Here is a 12,372-nt window from a genome sequence, read left to right as displayed (position 1 = left end):
CTGACAGTCTGCGCCCCAGTCCTGGCACATGCAGACGCCCGGCTGTGCACCAGGAGAGGGCGTGTAGTGGTATTACAGTGTCTATGGGCACTGACAGTCTGCGCCCCAGTCCTGGCACATGCAGACGCCCGGCTGTGCACCAGGAGAGGGCGTGTAGTGGTATTACAGTGTCTATGGGCACTGACAGTCTGCGCCCCAGTCCTGGCACATGCAGACGCCCGGCTGTGCACCAGGAGAGGGCGTGTAGTGGTATTACAGTGTCTATGGGCACTGACAGTCTGCGCCCCAGTCCTGGCACATGCAGACGCCCGGCTGTGCACCAGGAGAGGGCGTGTAGTGGTATTACAGTGTCTATGGGCACTGACAGTGGGCGCCCCAGTCCTGGCACATGCAGACGCCCGGCTGTGCACCAGGAGAGGGCGTGTAGTGGTATTACAGTGTCTATGGGCACTGACAGTCTGCGCCCCAGTCCTGGCACATGCAGACGCCCGGCTGTGCACCAGGAGAGGGCGTGTAGTGGTATTACAGTGTCTATGGGCACTGACAGTCTGCGCCCCAGTCCTGGCACATGCAGACGCCCGGCTGTGCACCAGGAGAGGGCGTGTAGTGGTATTACAGTGTCTATGGGCACTGACAGTGGGCGCCCCAGTCCTGGCACATGCAGACGCCCGGCTGTGCACCAGGAGAGGGCGTGTAGTGGTATTACAGTGTCTATGGGCACTGACAGTCTGCGCCCCAGTCCTGGCACATGCAGACGCCCGGCTGTGCACCAGGAGAGGGCGTGTAGTGGTATTACAGTGTCTATGGGCACTGACAGTCTGCGCCCCAGTCCTGGCACATGCAGACGCCCGGCTGTGCACCAGGAGAGGGCGTGTAGTGGTATTACAGTGTCTATGGGCACTGACAGTCTGCACCCCAGTCCTGGGACATGCAGACGCCCGGCTGTGCACCAGGAGAGGGCGTGTAGTGGTATTACAGTGTCTATGGGCACTGACAGTCTGCGCCCCAGTCCTGGGACATGCAGACGCCCGGCTGTGCACCAGGAGAGGGCGTGTAGTGGTATTACAGTGTCTATGGGCACTGACAGTCTGCGCCCCAGTCCTGGGACATGCAGACGCCCGGCTGTGCACCAGGAGAGGGCGTGTAGTGGTATTACAGTGTCTATGGGCACTGACAGTCTGCGCCCCAGTCCTGGGACATGCAGACGCCCGGCTGTGCACCAGGAGAGGGCGTGTAGTGGTATTACAGTGTCTATGGGCACTGACAGTGGGCGCCCCAGTCCTGGCACATGCAGACGCCCGGCTGTGCACCAGGAGAGGGCGTGTAGTGGTATTACAGTGTCTATGGGCATTGAGAGTCTGCGCCCCAGTCCTGGCACATGCAGACGCCCGGCTGTGCACCAGGAGAGGGCGTGTAGTGGTATTACAGTGTCTATGGGCACTGAGAGTCTGCGCCCCAGTCCTGGCACATGCTGACGCCCAGCTGTGCACCAGGAGAGGGCGTGTAGTGGTATTACAGTGTCTATGGGCACTGACAGTCTGCGCCCCAGTCCTGGCACATGCAGACGCCCGGCTGTGCACCAGGAGAGGGCGTGTAGTGGTATTACAGTGTCTATGGGCACTGACAGTCTGCGCCCCAGTCCTGGCACATGCAGACGCCCGGCTGTGCACCAGGAGAGGGCGTGTAGTGGTATTACAGTGTCTATGGGCACTGACAGTGGGCGCCCCAGTCCTGGCACATGCAGATGCCCGGCTGTGCACCAGGAGAGGGCGTGTAGTGGTATTACAGTGTCTATGGGCACTGACAGTCTGCGCCCCAGTCCTGGCACATGCAGATACCCGGCTGTGCACCAGGAGAGGGCGTGTAGTGGTATTACAGTGTCTATGGGCACTGACAGTGGTCGCCCCAGTCCTGGCACATGCAGACGCCCGGCTGTGCACCAGGAGAGGGCGTGTAGTGGTATTACAGTGTCTATGGGCACTGACAGTGGTCGCCCCAGTCCTGGCACATGCAGACGCCCGGCTGTGCACCAGGAGAGGGCGTGTAGTGGTATTACAGTGTCTATGGGCACTGACAGTCTGCGCCCCAGTCCTGGCACATGCAGACGCCCGGCTGTGCACCAGGAGAGGGCGTGTAGTGGTATTACAGTGTCTATGGGCACTGACAGTGGGCGCCCCAGTCCTGGCACATGCAGACGCCCGGCTGTGCACCAGGAGAGGGCGTGTAGTGGTATTACAGTGTCTATGGGCACTGACAGTCTGCGCCCCAGTCCTGGCACATGCAGACGCCCGGCTGTGCACCAGGAGAGGGCGTGTAGTGGTATTACAGTGTCTATGGGCACTGACAGTCTGCGCCCCAGTCCTGGCACATGCAGACGCCCGGCTGTGCACCAGGAGAGGGCGTGTAGTGGTATTACAGTGTCTATGGGCACTGACAGTCTGCGCCCCAGTCCTGGCACATGCAGACGCCCGGCTGTGCACCAGGAGAGGGCGTGTAGTGGTATGACAGTGTCTATGGGCACTGACAGTCTGCGCCCCAGTCCTGGCACATGCAGACGCCCGGCTGTGCACCAGGAGAGGGCGTGTAGTGGTATTACAGTGTCTATGGGCACTGACAGTCTGCGCCCCAGTCCTGGCACATGCAGACGCCCGGCTGTGCACCAGGAGAGGGCGTGTAGTGGTATTACAGTGTCTATGGGCACTGACAGTCTGCGCCCCAGTCCTGGCACATGTAGACGCCCGGCTGTGCACCAGGAGAGGGCGTGTAGTGGTATTACAGTGTCTATGGGCACTGACAGTCTGCGCCCCAGTCCTGGCACATGCAGACGCCCGGCTGTGCACCAGGAGAGGGCGTGTAGTGGTATTACAGTGTCTATGGGCACTGACAGTCTGCGCCCCAGTCCTGGCACATGCAGACGCCCGGCTGTGCACCAGGAGAGGGCGTGTAGTGGTATTACAGTGTCTATGGGCACTGACAGTCTGCACCCCAGTCCTGGGACATGCAGACGCCCGGCTGTGCACCAGGAGAGGGCGTGTAGTGGTATTACAGTGTCTATGGGCACTGACAGTCTGCGCCCCAGTCCTGGCACATGCAGACGCCCGGCTGTGCACCAGGAGAGGGCGTGTAGTGGTATTACAGTGTCTATGGGCACTGACAGTCTGCACCCCAGTCCTGGGACATGCAGACGCCCGGCTGTGCACCAGGAGAGGGCGTGTAGTGGTATTACAGTGTCTATGGGCACTGACAGTCTGCGCCCCAGTCCTGGCACATGCAGACGCCCGGCTGTGCACCAGGAGAGGGCGTGTAGTGGTATTACAGTGTCTATGGGCACTGACAGTGGGCGCCCCAGTCCTGGCACATGCAGACGCCCGGCTGTGCACCAGGAGAGGGCGTGTAGTGGTATTACAGTGTCTATGGGCACTGACAGTCTGCGCCCCAGTCCTGGCACATGTAGACGCCCGGCTGTGCACCAGGAGAGGGCGTGTAGTGGTATTACAGTGTCTATGGGCACTGACAGTGGGTGCCCCAGTCCTGGCACATGCAGACGCCCGGCTGTGCACCAGGAGAGGGCGTGTAGTGGTATTACAGTGTCTATGGGCACTGACAGTCTGCGCCCCAGTCCTGGCACATGCAGACGCCCAGCTGTGCACCAGGAGAGGGCGAGTAGTGGTATTACAGTGTCTATGGGCACTGACAGTCTGCGCCCCAGTCCTGGCACATGCAGACGCCCGGCTGTGCACCAGGAGAGGGCGTGTAGTGGTATTACAGTGACTATGGGCACTGACAGTCTGCGCCCCAGTCCTGGCACATGCAGACGCCCGGCTGTGCACCAGGAGAGGGCGTGTAGTGGTATTACAGTGTCTATGGGCACTGACAGTGGGCGCCCCAGTCCTGGCACATGCAGACGCCCGGCTGTGCACCAGGAGAGGGCGTGTAGTGGTATTACAGTGTCTATGGGCACTGACAGTCTGCGCCCCAGTCCTGGCACATGCAGATACCCGGCTGTGCACCAGGAGAGGGCGTGTAGTGGTATTACAGTGTCTATGGGCACTGACAGTGGTCGCCCCAGTCCTGGCACATGCAGACGCCCGGCTGTGCACCAGGAGTGGGCGTGTAGTGGTATTACAGTGTCTATGGGCACTGACAGTGGTCACCCCAGTCCTGGCACATGCAGACGCCCGGCTGTGCACCAGGAGAGGGCGTGTAGTGGTATTACAGTGTCTATGGGCACTGACAGTCTGCGCCCCAGTCCTGGCACATCCAGACGCCCGGCTGTGCACCAGGAGAGGGCGTGTAGTGGTATTACAGTGTCTATGGGCACTGACAGTCTGCGCCCCAGTCCTGGCACATGCAGACGCCCGGCTGTGCACCAGGAGAGGGCGTGTAGTGGTATTACAGTGTCTATGGGCACTGACAGTCTGCGCCCCAGTCCTGGCACATGCAGACGCCCGGCTGTGCACCAGGAGAGGGCGTGTAGTGGTATTACAGTGTCTATGGGCACTGACAGTCTGCGCCCCAGTCCTGGCACATGTAGACGCCCGGCTGTGCACCAGGAGAGGGCGTGTAGTGGTATTACAGTGTCTATGGGCACTGACAGTCTGCGCCCCAGTCCTGGCACATGCAGACGCCCGGCTGTGCACCAGGAGAGGGCGTGTAGTGGTATTACAGTGTCTATGGGCACTGACAGTCTGCGCCCCAGTCCTGGCACATGCAGACGCCCGGCTGTGCACCAGGAGAGGGCGTGTAGTGGTATTACAGTGTCTATGGGCACTGACAGTCTGCGCCCCAGTCCTGGCACATGCAGACGCCCGGCTGTGCACCAGGAGAGGGCGTGTAGTGGTATTACAGTGTCTATGGGCACTGACAGTCTGCGCCCCAGTCCTGGCACATGCAGACGCCCGGCTGTGCACCAGGAGAGGGCGTGTAGTGGTATTACAGTGTCTATGGGCACTGACAGTCTGCGCCCCAGTCCTGGCACATGTAGACGCCCGGCTGTGCACCAGGAGAGGGCGTGTAGTGGTATTACAGTGTCTATGGGCACTGACAGTCTGCGCCCCAGTCCTGGCACATGCAGACGCCCGGCTGTGCACCAGGAGAGGGCGTGTAGTGGTATTACAGTGTCTATGGGCACTGACAGTCTGCGCCCCAGTCCTGGCACATGCAGACGCCCGGCTGTGCACCAGGAGAGGGCGTGTAGTGGTATTACAGTGTCTATGGGCACTGACAGTCTGCACCCCAGTCCTGGGACATGCAGACGCCCGGCTGTGCACCAGGAGAGGGCGTGTAGTGGTATTACAGTGTCTATGGGCACTGACAGTCTGCGCCCCAGTCCTGGCACATGCAGACGCCCGGCTGTGCACCAGGAGAGGGCGTGTAGTGGTATTACAGTGTCTATGGGCACTGACAGTGGGCGCCCCAGTCCTGGCACATGCAGACGCCCGGCTGTGCACCAGGAGAGGGCGTGTAGTGGTATTACAGTGTCTATGGGCATTGAGAGTCTGCGCCCCAGTCCTGGCACATGCAGACGCCCGGCTGTGCACCAGGAGAGGGCGTGTAGTGGTATTACAGTGTCTATGGGCACTGACAGTCTGCGCCCCAGTCCTGGCACATGTAGACGCCCGGCTGTGCACCAGGAGAGGGCGTGTAGTGGTATTACAGTGTCTATGGGCACTGACAGTGGTCGCCCCAGTCCTGGCACATGCAGACGCCCGGCTGTGCACCAGGAGAGGGCGTGTAGTGATATTACAGTGTCTATGGGCACTGACAGTCTGCGCCCCAGTCCTGGCACATGCAGACGCCCGGCTGTGCACCAGGAGAGGGCGTGTAGTGTTATTACAGTGTCTATGGGCACTGACAGTCTGCGCCCCAGTCCTGGCACATGCAGACGCCCGGCTGTGCACCAGGAGAGGGCGTGCAGTGGTATTACAGTGTCTATGGGCACTGACAGTCTGCGCCCCAGTCCTGGCACATGCAGATGCCCGGCTGTGCACCAGGAGAGGGCGTGTAGTGGTATTACAGTGTCTATGGGCACTGACAGTCTGCGCTCCAGTCCTGGCACATGCAGACGCCCGGCTGTGCACCAGGAGAGGGCGTGTAGTGGTATTACAGTGTCTATGGGCACTGACAGTCTGCGCCCCAGTCCTGGCACATGTAGACGCCCGGCTGTGCACCAGGAGAGGGCGTGTAGTGGTATTACAGTGTCTATGGGCACTGACAGTCTGCCCCCCAGTCCTGGCACATGTAGACGCCCGGCTGTGCACCAGGAGAGGGCGTGTAGTGGTATTACAGTGTCTATGGGCACTGACAGTGGGCGCCCCAGTCCTGGCACTCAGATACCCGGCTGTGCACCAGGAGAGGGCGTGTAGTGGCATTTGCATAAAGTGGCAGAGGCAGTACCGGCAGCAGACGCAGACCGTGAAGCGAAGCATCCGACTCAGAGTCAGGAGCAATATAGCGGAATGATGTGAGGAAGATGAAGACAATGAAATTGCGAACTGCATGAAGTTTCCACATCTAGGAAATTCATGTCTGAGGACCGGATAAGAGCGCAGAACAGAACAGAAAACTACTAGTTGCATTTAATTAAAGATTGCAGGAAGGCGCGTACAAGTCAGCAAATACAAGGAATGAGAAAGTGAACACCCCCATTAATGACGGAGATCTTCCGGCTCACCCGCATCCACCCTTATGTTCATCTTGGTGTAATCTGTCGCCAGCGCCTCCGGGAGAAAATCACTTATCACAAATACATCATCATTATTCAGCAGGATATTGCTGGGCTTGATGTTCCTGCAGGAAGAGACGATAACGACTTATCAGATGTATACTGCAGGAACCTGTGCGTTCCACTTTCCACGTCTCGCACACCAGGCCCCTCCTACTTGTGTCACATGACTCATTATCACCCTGTTCCCTGATGGATTCCATAACAGTCATTAATAGAAGCCATAGACCCCCAGATGGAAACCGGCCCCGGAGACAGAGCCGTTCCTCTGTATGCTCTAATACTCGCCAGCCTGGGTCTTAGCATTCCTCCCACGGTAACCAGGAGACCCGGCTACCCTAAGCGGGCGCTACTAGTGCGCCACCCCTCCCCATCATACAGCTGGTGCAGCACCTGTGCCGTTTTCCATGTTGGCATTTTCCCACCTGGCGCTGCCGGCTGTAGGGTGATGGCGCTGCATAGGCCGGAGCATAGACGGTTCCCTCTGGTCTGTGGAGTTGGTCATCAATCAAAGTTTAGCCACCATCGATGGTATGATGATGAGGATGACTAGTTTCACCACTGCCTCAGTGGTTAGTGCCAGCTGTGGTGTGCGTATACGTGGGTGCCATCTGCACAAGTCAGTCAGCAATCGATGGTGTCTAACCAATGGTTTAAAACCACTGACATCGATGGTCAATCATAGGAGGAGATGTCGATGGTTAGTGCGTATCATTATCAGGCCTACAGTGTGTCTGAGACGCCTCAGACCAGGAGGACAAGTGTAAGGACACCTGGAGATCCCCTTCCCTGAGGTCCAGGCATCTAGTGAGGAAAGCCGCTGAGCGCAGAGTGACACCTACCTGTGGGTGAGCGTGGACAGTGACACCTACCTGTGGGTGAGCGTGGAGAGTGACACCTACCTGTGGGTGAGCGTGGCGAGTGACACCTACCTGTGGGTGACGTTCTTACTGTGGATATAAACTAACGCGCTCATCACGTGGCCGAGAAAACGCTGAATCATCTGAAAAGAGAGGCGGGAGATAATAAGATTTTACTCACCGGTAAATCTATTTCTCGTAGTCCGTAGTGGATGCTGGGACTCCGTAAGGACCATGGGGATTAGCGGCTCCGCAGGAGACTGGGCACAACTAAAGAAAGCTTTAGGACTACCTGGTGTGCACTGGCTCCTCCCACTAAGACCCTCCTCCAGACCTCAGTTAGGATACTGTGCCCGGAAGAGCTGACACAATAAGGAAGGATTTTGAATCCCGGGTAAGACTCATACCAGCCACACCAATCACACCGTATAACTCGTGATACTATACCCAGTTAACAGTATGAAATATAACTGAGCCTCTCAACAGATGGCTCAACAATAACCCTTTAGTTAGGCAATAACTATATACAAGTATTGCAGACAATCCGCACTTGGGATGGGCGCCCAGCATCCACTACGGACTACGAGAAATAGATTTACCGGTGAGTAAAATCTTACTTTCTCTGACGTCCTAAGTGGATGCTGGGACTCCGTAAGGACCATGGGGATTATACCAAAGCTCCCAAACCGGCGGGAGAGTGCGGATGACTCTGCAGCACCGAATGAGCAAACTCTAGGTCCTCCTCAGCCAGGGTATCAAACTTGTAGACTCTTACAAAAATGTTTGAACCCGACCAAGTAACAGCTCGGCAAAATTGTAAAGCCGAGACCCCTCGGGCAGCCGCCTAAGAAGAGCCCCTTTCCTTGTGGAATGGGCTTTTACAGATTTAGGGTGCGGCAGTCCAGCCGCAGAATGTGCAAGTTGAATCGTGCTACAGATCCAGCGAGCAACCGTCTGCTTAGAAGCAGGAGCACCCAGCTTGTTGGGTGCATACAGGATAAATAGCGAGTCAGTCTTTCTGACTCCAGCCGTCCTGGAAACATATACTTTTCAGGGCCCTGACTACATCCAGTAACTTGGAATCCTCCAAGTCCCAAGTAGCCGCAGGCACCACAATAGGTTGGTTCACATGAAAAACTGATACCACCTTAGGAAGGAATTGGGAACGAGTCCTCAATTCCGCCTTATCCATATAAAAAACAGATAAAGGCTTTTGTATGACAAAGCCGTCAATTCTGATACACGCCTGGCCGACGCCAAGGCCCACAGAATGACCACTTTCCACGTGAGGTATTATAGCTCCACGGATTTAAGTGGCTCAACCCAATGCGACTTCAGGAAATCCAACACCACGTTGAGATCCCATGGTGCCACTGGAGGCACAAACGGGGGCTGACTATGCAGCACTCCCTTAACAAAAGTCTGAACTTCAGGCAGTGAAGCCAATTCAATTTTGGAAGAAAATCGATAGAGCCGAAATCTGGACCTTAATGGAACCCAATTTTAGGCCCATAGTCACCTCTGACTGTAGGAAGTGCAGAAATCGACCTAGCTGAAATTTCTCCTTTGGGGCCTTCCTGGCCTCACAGTACGCAACATATTTTCGCCATATGCGGTGATAATGGTTTGCGTTCACTTCTTTCCTAGCTTTAAATAGCGTAGGGATAACTTCCTCCGGAATTCCCTTTTCCTTCAGGATCCGGCGTTCAACCGCCATGCCGTCAACGCAGCCGCGGTACGTCTTGAAACAGACAGGCCCCCTGCTGCAGCAGGTCCTGTCTGAGCGGCAGAGGCCATAGGTCCTCTGAGATCATTTCTTGGAGTTCTGGTTACCAAGCTCTTCTTGGCCAACCCGGAACAATGAGTATAGTTCTTACTCCTCTCCTTCTTATTATTCTCATTACCCTGGGTAAGAGAGGCAGAGAAGGGAACACATACACCGACTGGTACACCCACGGTGTTACCAGAGTGTCCACAGCTATCGCCTGAGGGTCCTTGACCTGGCGCAATATCTTTGTAACTTTTAGTTGAGGCGGGACGCCATCATGTCCACCTGTGGCCTTTCCCAACGGTGTACAATCATTTGGAAGACTTCTGGATGAAGTCCCCACTCTCCCGGGTGGAGGTCGTGTCTTCTGAGAAAGTCTGCTTCTCAGTTGTCCACTCCGGGAATGAACACTGCTGACAGTGCTAACACATGATTTTCCGCCCATCGGAGAATCCTTGTGGCTTCTGCCATCGCCATCCTGCTTCCTGTGCCGCCCTGTCGGTTTACATGAGCGATCGCCGTGATGTTGTCTGACTGGATCAGCACCGGCCGGTGTTGAAGCAGGGGTCTAGCCTGACTTAGGGCATTGTAAATGGCCCTCAGTTCCAGAATATTTATGTGTAGGGAAGTCTCCTGACTTTTCCATAGCCTTGGAAGTTCCTTCCCTGTGTGGCTGCCCCCCAGCCTCGAAGGCTGGCATCCGTGGCCACCAGGACCCAGTCCTGTATGCCGAATCTGCGGCCCCCTAGAAGATGAGCACTCTGCAGCCACCACAACAGCGACACCCTGACCCTTGGAGACAGGGTTATCCGCCGATGCATCTGAAGATGCGACCCGGACCACTTGTCCAACAGATCCCACTGGAAAATACTTGCATGGGACTTGGCGAATGGAATTTCTTCGGAAGAAGCTACCATCTTTCCCAGGGCTCGCGTGCATTGATGCACCGACACCTGTATACGTATTAGGAGGTCTCTGTCTAGAGACAACAACTCCTTGGACTTCTCCTCCGGGAGAAAACCTTTTTATCCTGTTCTGTGTCCAGAACCATACCCAGGAACAGTAGACGCGTCGTAGGAACCAGCTGCGACTTTGGAATATTCAGAAACCAGCCGTGCTGTTGTAGCACTTCCCGAGATAGTGCTACTCCGACGAACAACTGCTCCCTGGACCTCGCCTTTATAAGGAGATCGTCCAAGTACGGGATAATTATTTCGGCCATTACCTTGGTAAATACCTCGGTGCCGGGGACAGACCAACGGCAACGGCTGGAATTGGTAATGACAATCCTGTACCACAATATTGAGGTACTCCTGGTGAAGAGGGTAAATAGGGACATGCAGGTAAGCATCCTTGATGTCCAGTGATACCATGAAATTCTCCAGGCTTGCAATAATCGCCCTGAGCGATTCCATTTTGAACTTGAACCTTCGTATATAAGTGTTTAAGGCTTTCCATTTTAGAATGGGTCTCACCGAACCGTCTGGTTTCGGTACCACAACATTTTGGAATAGTAACCCCGGCCTTGTTGAAGGAGGGGTACCTTGATTTCACCTGCTGGAAGTACAGCTTGTGAATTGCCGCCAGTACTACCTTTCTCCGAGGGCAGCAGGCAAGGCTGATGTGAGGTAACGGCGAGGGGGAGTCGCCTCGAACTCCAGCCTGTATCCCTGTGATACTATTTGCAGAACCAAGAGATCCACCTGTGGGCAAGCCCACTGGTCCCTGAAGTTCCCGAGACGCGCCCCTACCGCACCTGTCTCCACCTGTGGAGCCCCAGCGTCATGCGGTGGACTCAGAGGAAGCGGGGGAAGATTTTTGATCCTGGGAACTGGCTGTTGGTGCAGCTGTTGGTGCGCCCTTGACCCGCTTGCTTTTCTGAAGCCGAAAGGACTGTACCTGAAAATACGGTGCTTTCTTAGGCTGTGAGGAAACCTGAGGTAAAAATTTTTTATTCCCAGCTGTTGCTTTGGATACGAGGTCCCAGAGACCATCCCCAAACAATTCCTCACCCTTATAAGGCAGAAACTCCATGTGCCTTTTACAGGCAGCATCACCTGTCCACTGCCGGGTTTCTAATACCCTCCTGGCAGAATGGACATTGCATTAATTCTGGATGCCAGCCGGCAAATATCCCTCTGTGCATCCTTTATATATAAGACAACGTCTTAAATATGCTCAATGTTAGCAAAATATTATCCCTGTCTTAGCGTATTAATATTATCTGACAGGGTATCAGACCACGCTGCAGCAGCACTATTTATGCTGAGGCAATTGCAGGTTTCAGTATATAACCTGAGTGTGTATATACAGACTTCAGGATCGCCTCCTGCTTTTTATCAGCAGGTTCCTTCAAGGTGGCCGTATCCTAAGACGGCAGTGCCACCTTTTGACAAACGTGTGAGCGCCTTATCCACCCTAGGGGATATCTCCCAACGTGACCTATCCTCTGGCGGGAAAGGGTACGCCATCAGTAACTTTTTAGAAATTACCAGTTTCTTATCGGGGGAACCCACGCTACTTTACACACTTCATTCATTCATCTGATGGGGGAACAAAACACTGGCTGCTTTTTCTCCCCAAAAATAAAACCCCTTTTATGTGGTACTTGGGTTCATGTCAGAAAATGCGTAAATTGCCGAGATCATGTAACGGATGTTCCTAGTGGATTGTGTATATGTCTCAACCTCGTCGACACTGGAGTCAGACTCCGTGTCGACATCTGTGTCTGCCATCTAAGGTAACGGGCGTTTTTTGAGCCCGTGATGGCCTTTGAGACGCCTGGGCAGGCGCGGGCTGAGAAGCCGGCTGTCCCACAGCTGTTACGTCATCCAGCCTTTTATGTAAGGAGTTGACACTGTCGGTTAATACCTTCCACCTATCCATCCACTCTGGTGTCGGCCCCACAGGGGGCGACATCCCATTTATCGGCCTCTGCTCCGCCTCCACGTAACCTTCCTCATCCAACATGTCGACACAGCCGTACCGACACACCGCACACACAGGGAATGCTCTGACTG

General features: G+C 55.8%; 1 protein-coding gene across 1 annotated transcript in view; it reads right to left on the bottom strand.

Moving 5' to 3' along the window:
• The window catches only part of STKLD1 (serine/threonine kinase like domain containing 1), a 147,012-nt gene that overhangs the window by 98,365 nt on the left and 36,275 nt on the right, over nt 1–12,372 (bottom strand). Inside the window, exons 6-7 of the mRNA XM_063935799.1 lie at nt 7,657–7,727; nt 6,674–6,789 (exon numbers count right to left, since the gene is read on the bottom strand). Of these exons, the coding sequence (XP_063791869.1) occupies nt 6,674–6,789; nt 7,657–7,727 (187 nt within the window). The remainder of the gene's footprint in view (nt 1–6,673; nt 6,790–7,656; nt 7,728–12,372) is intronic.

The sequence above is a fragment of the Pseudophryne corroboree genome, chromosome 8 (assembly GCF_028390025.1).
Source record: "Pseudophryne corroboree isolate aPseCor3 chromosome 8, aPseCor3.hap2, whole genome shotgun sequence".
NCBI classification, from domain to species: Eukaryota; Metazoa; Chordata; class Amphibia; order Anura; family Myobatrachidae; genus Pseudophryne; species Pseudophryne corroboree.
The sequence above is the reverse complement of the archived record's forward strand: the minus strand, read 5'-3'. Positions and strand labels throughout refer to the sequence as shown.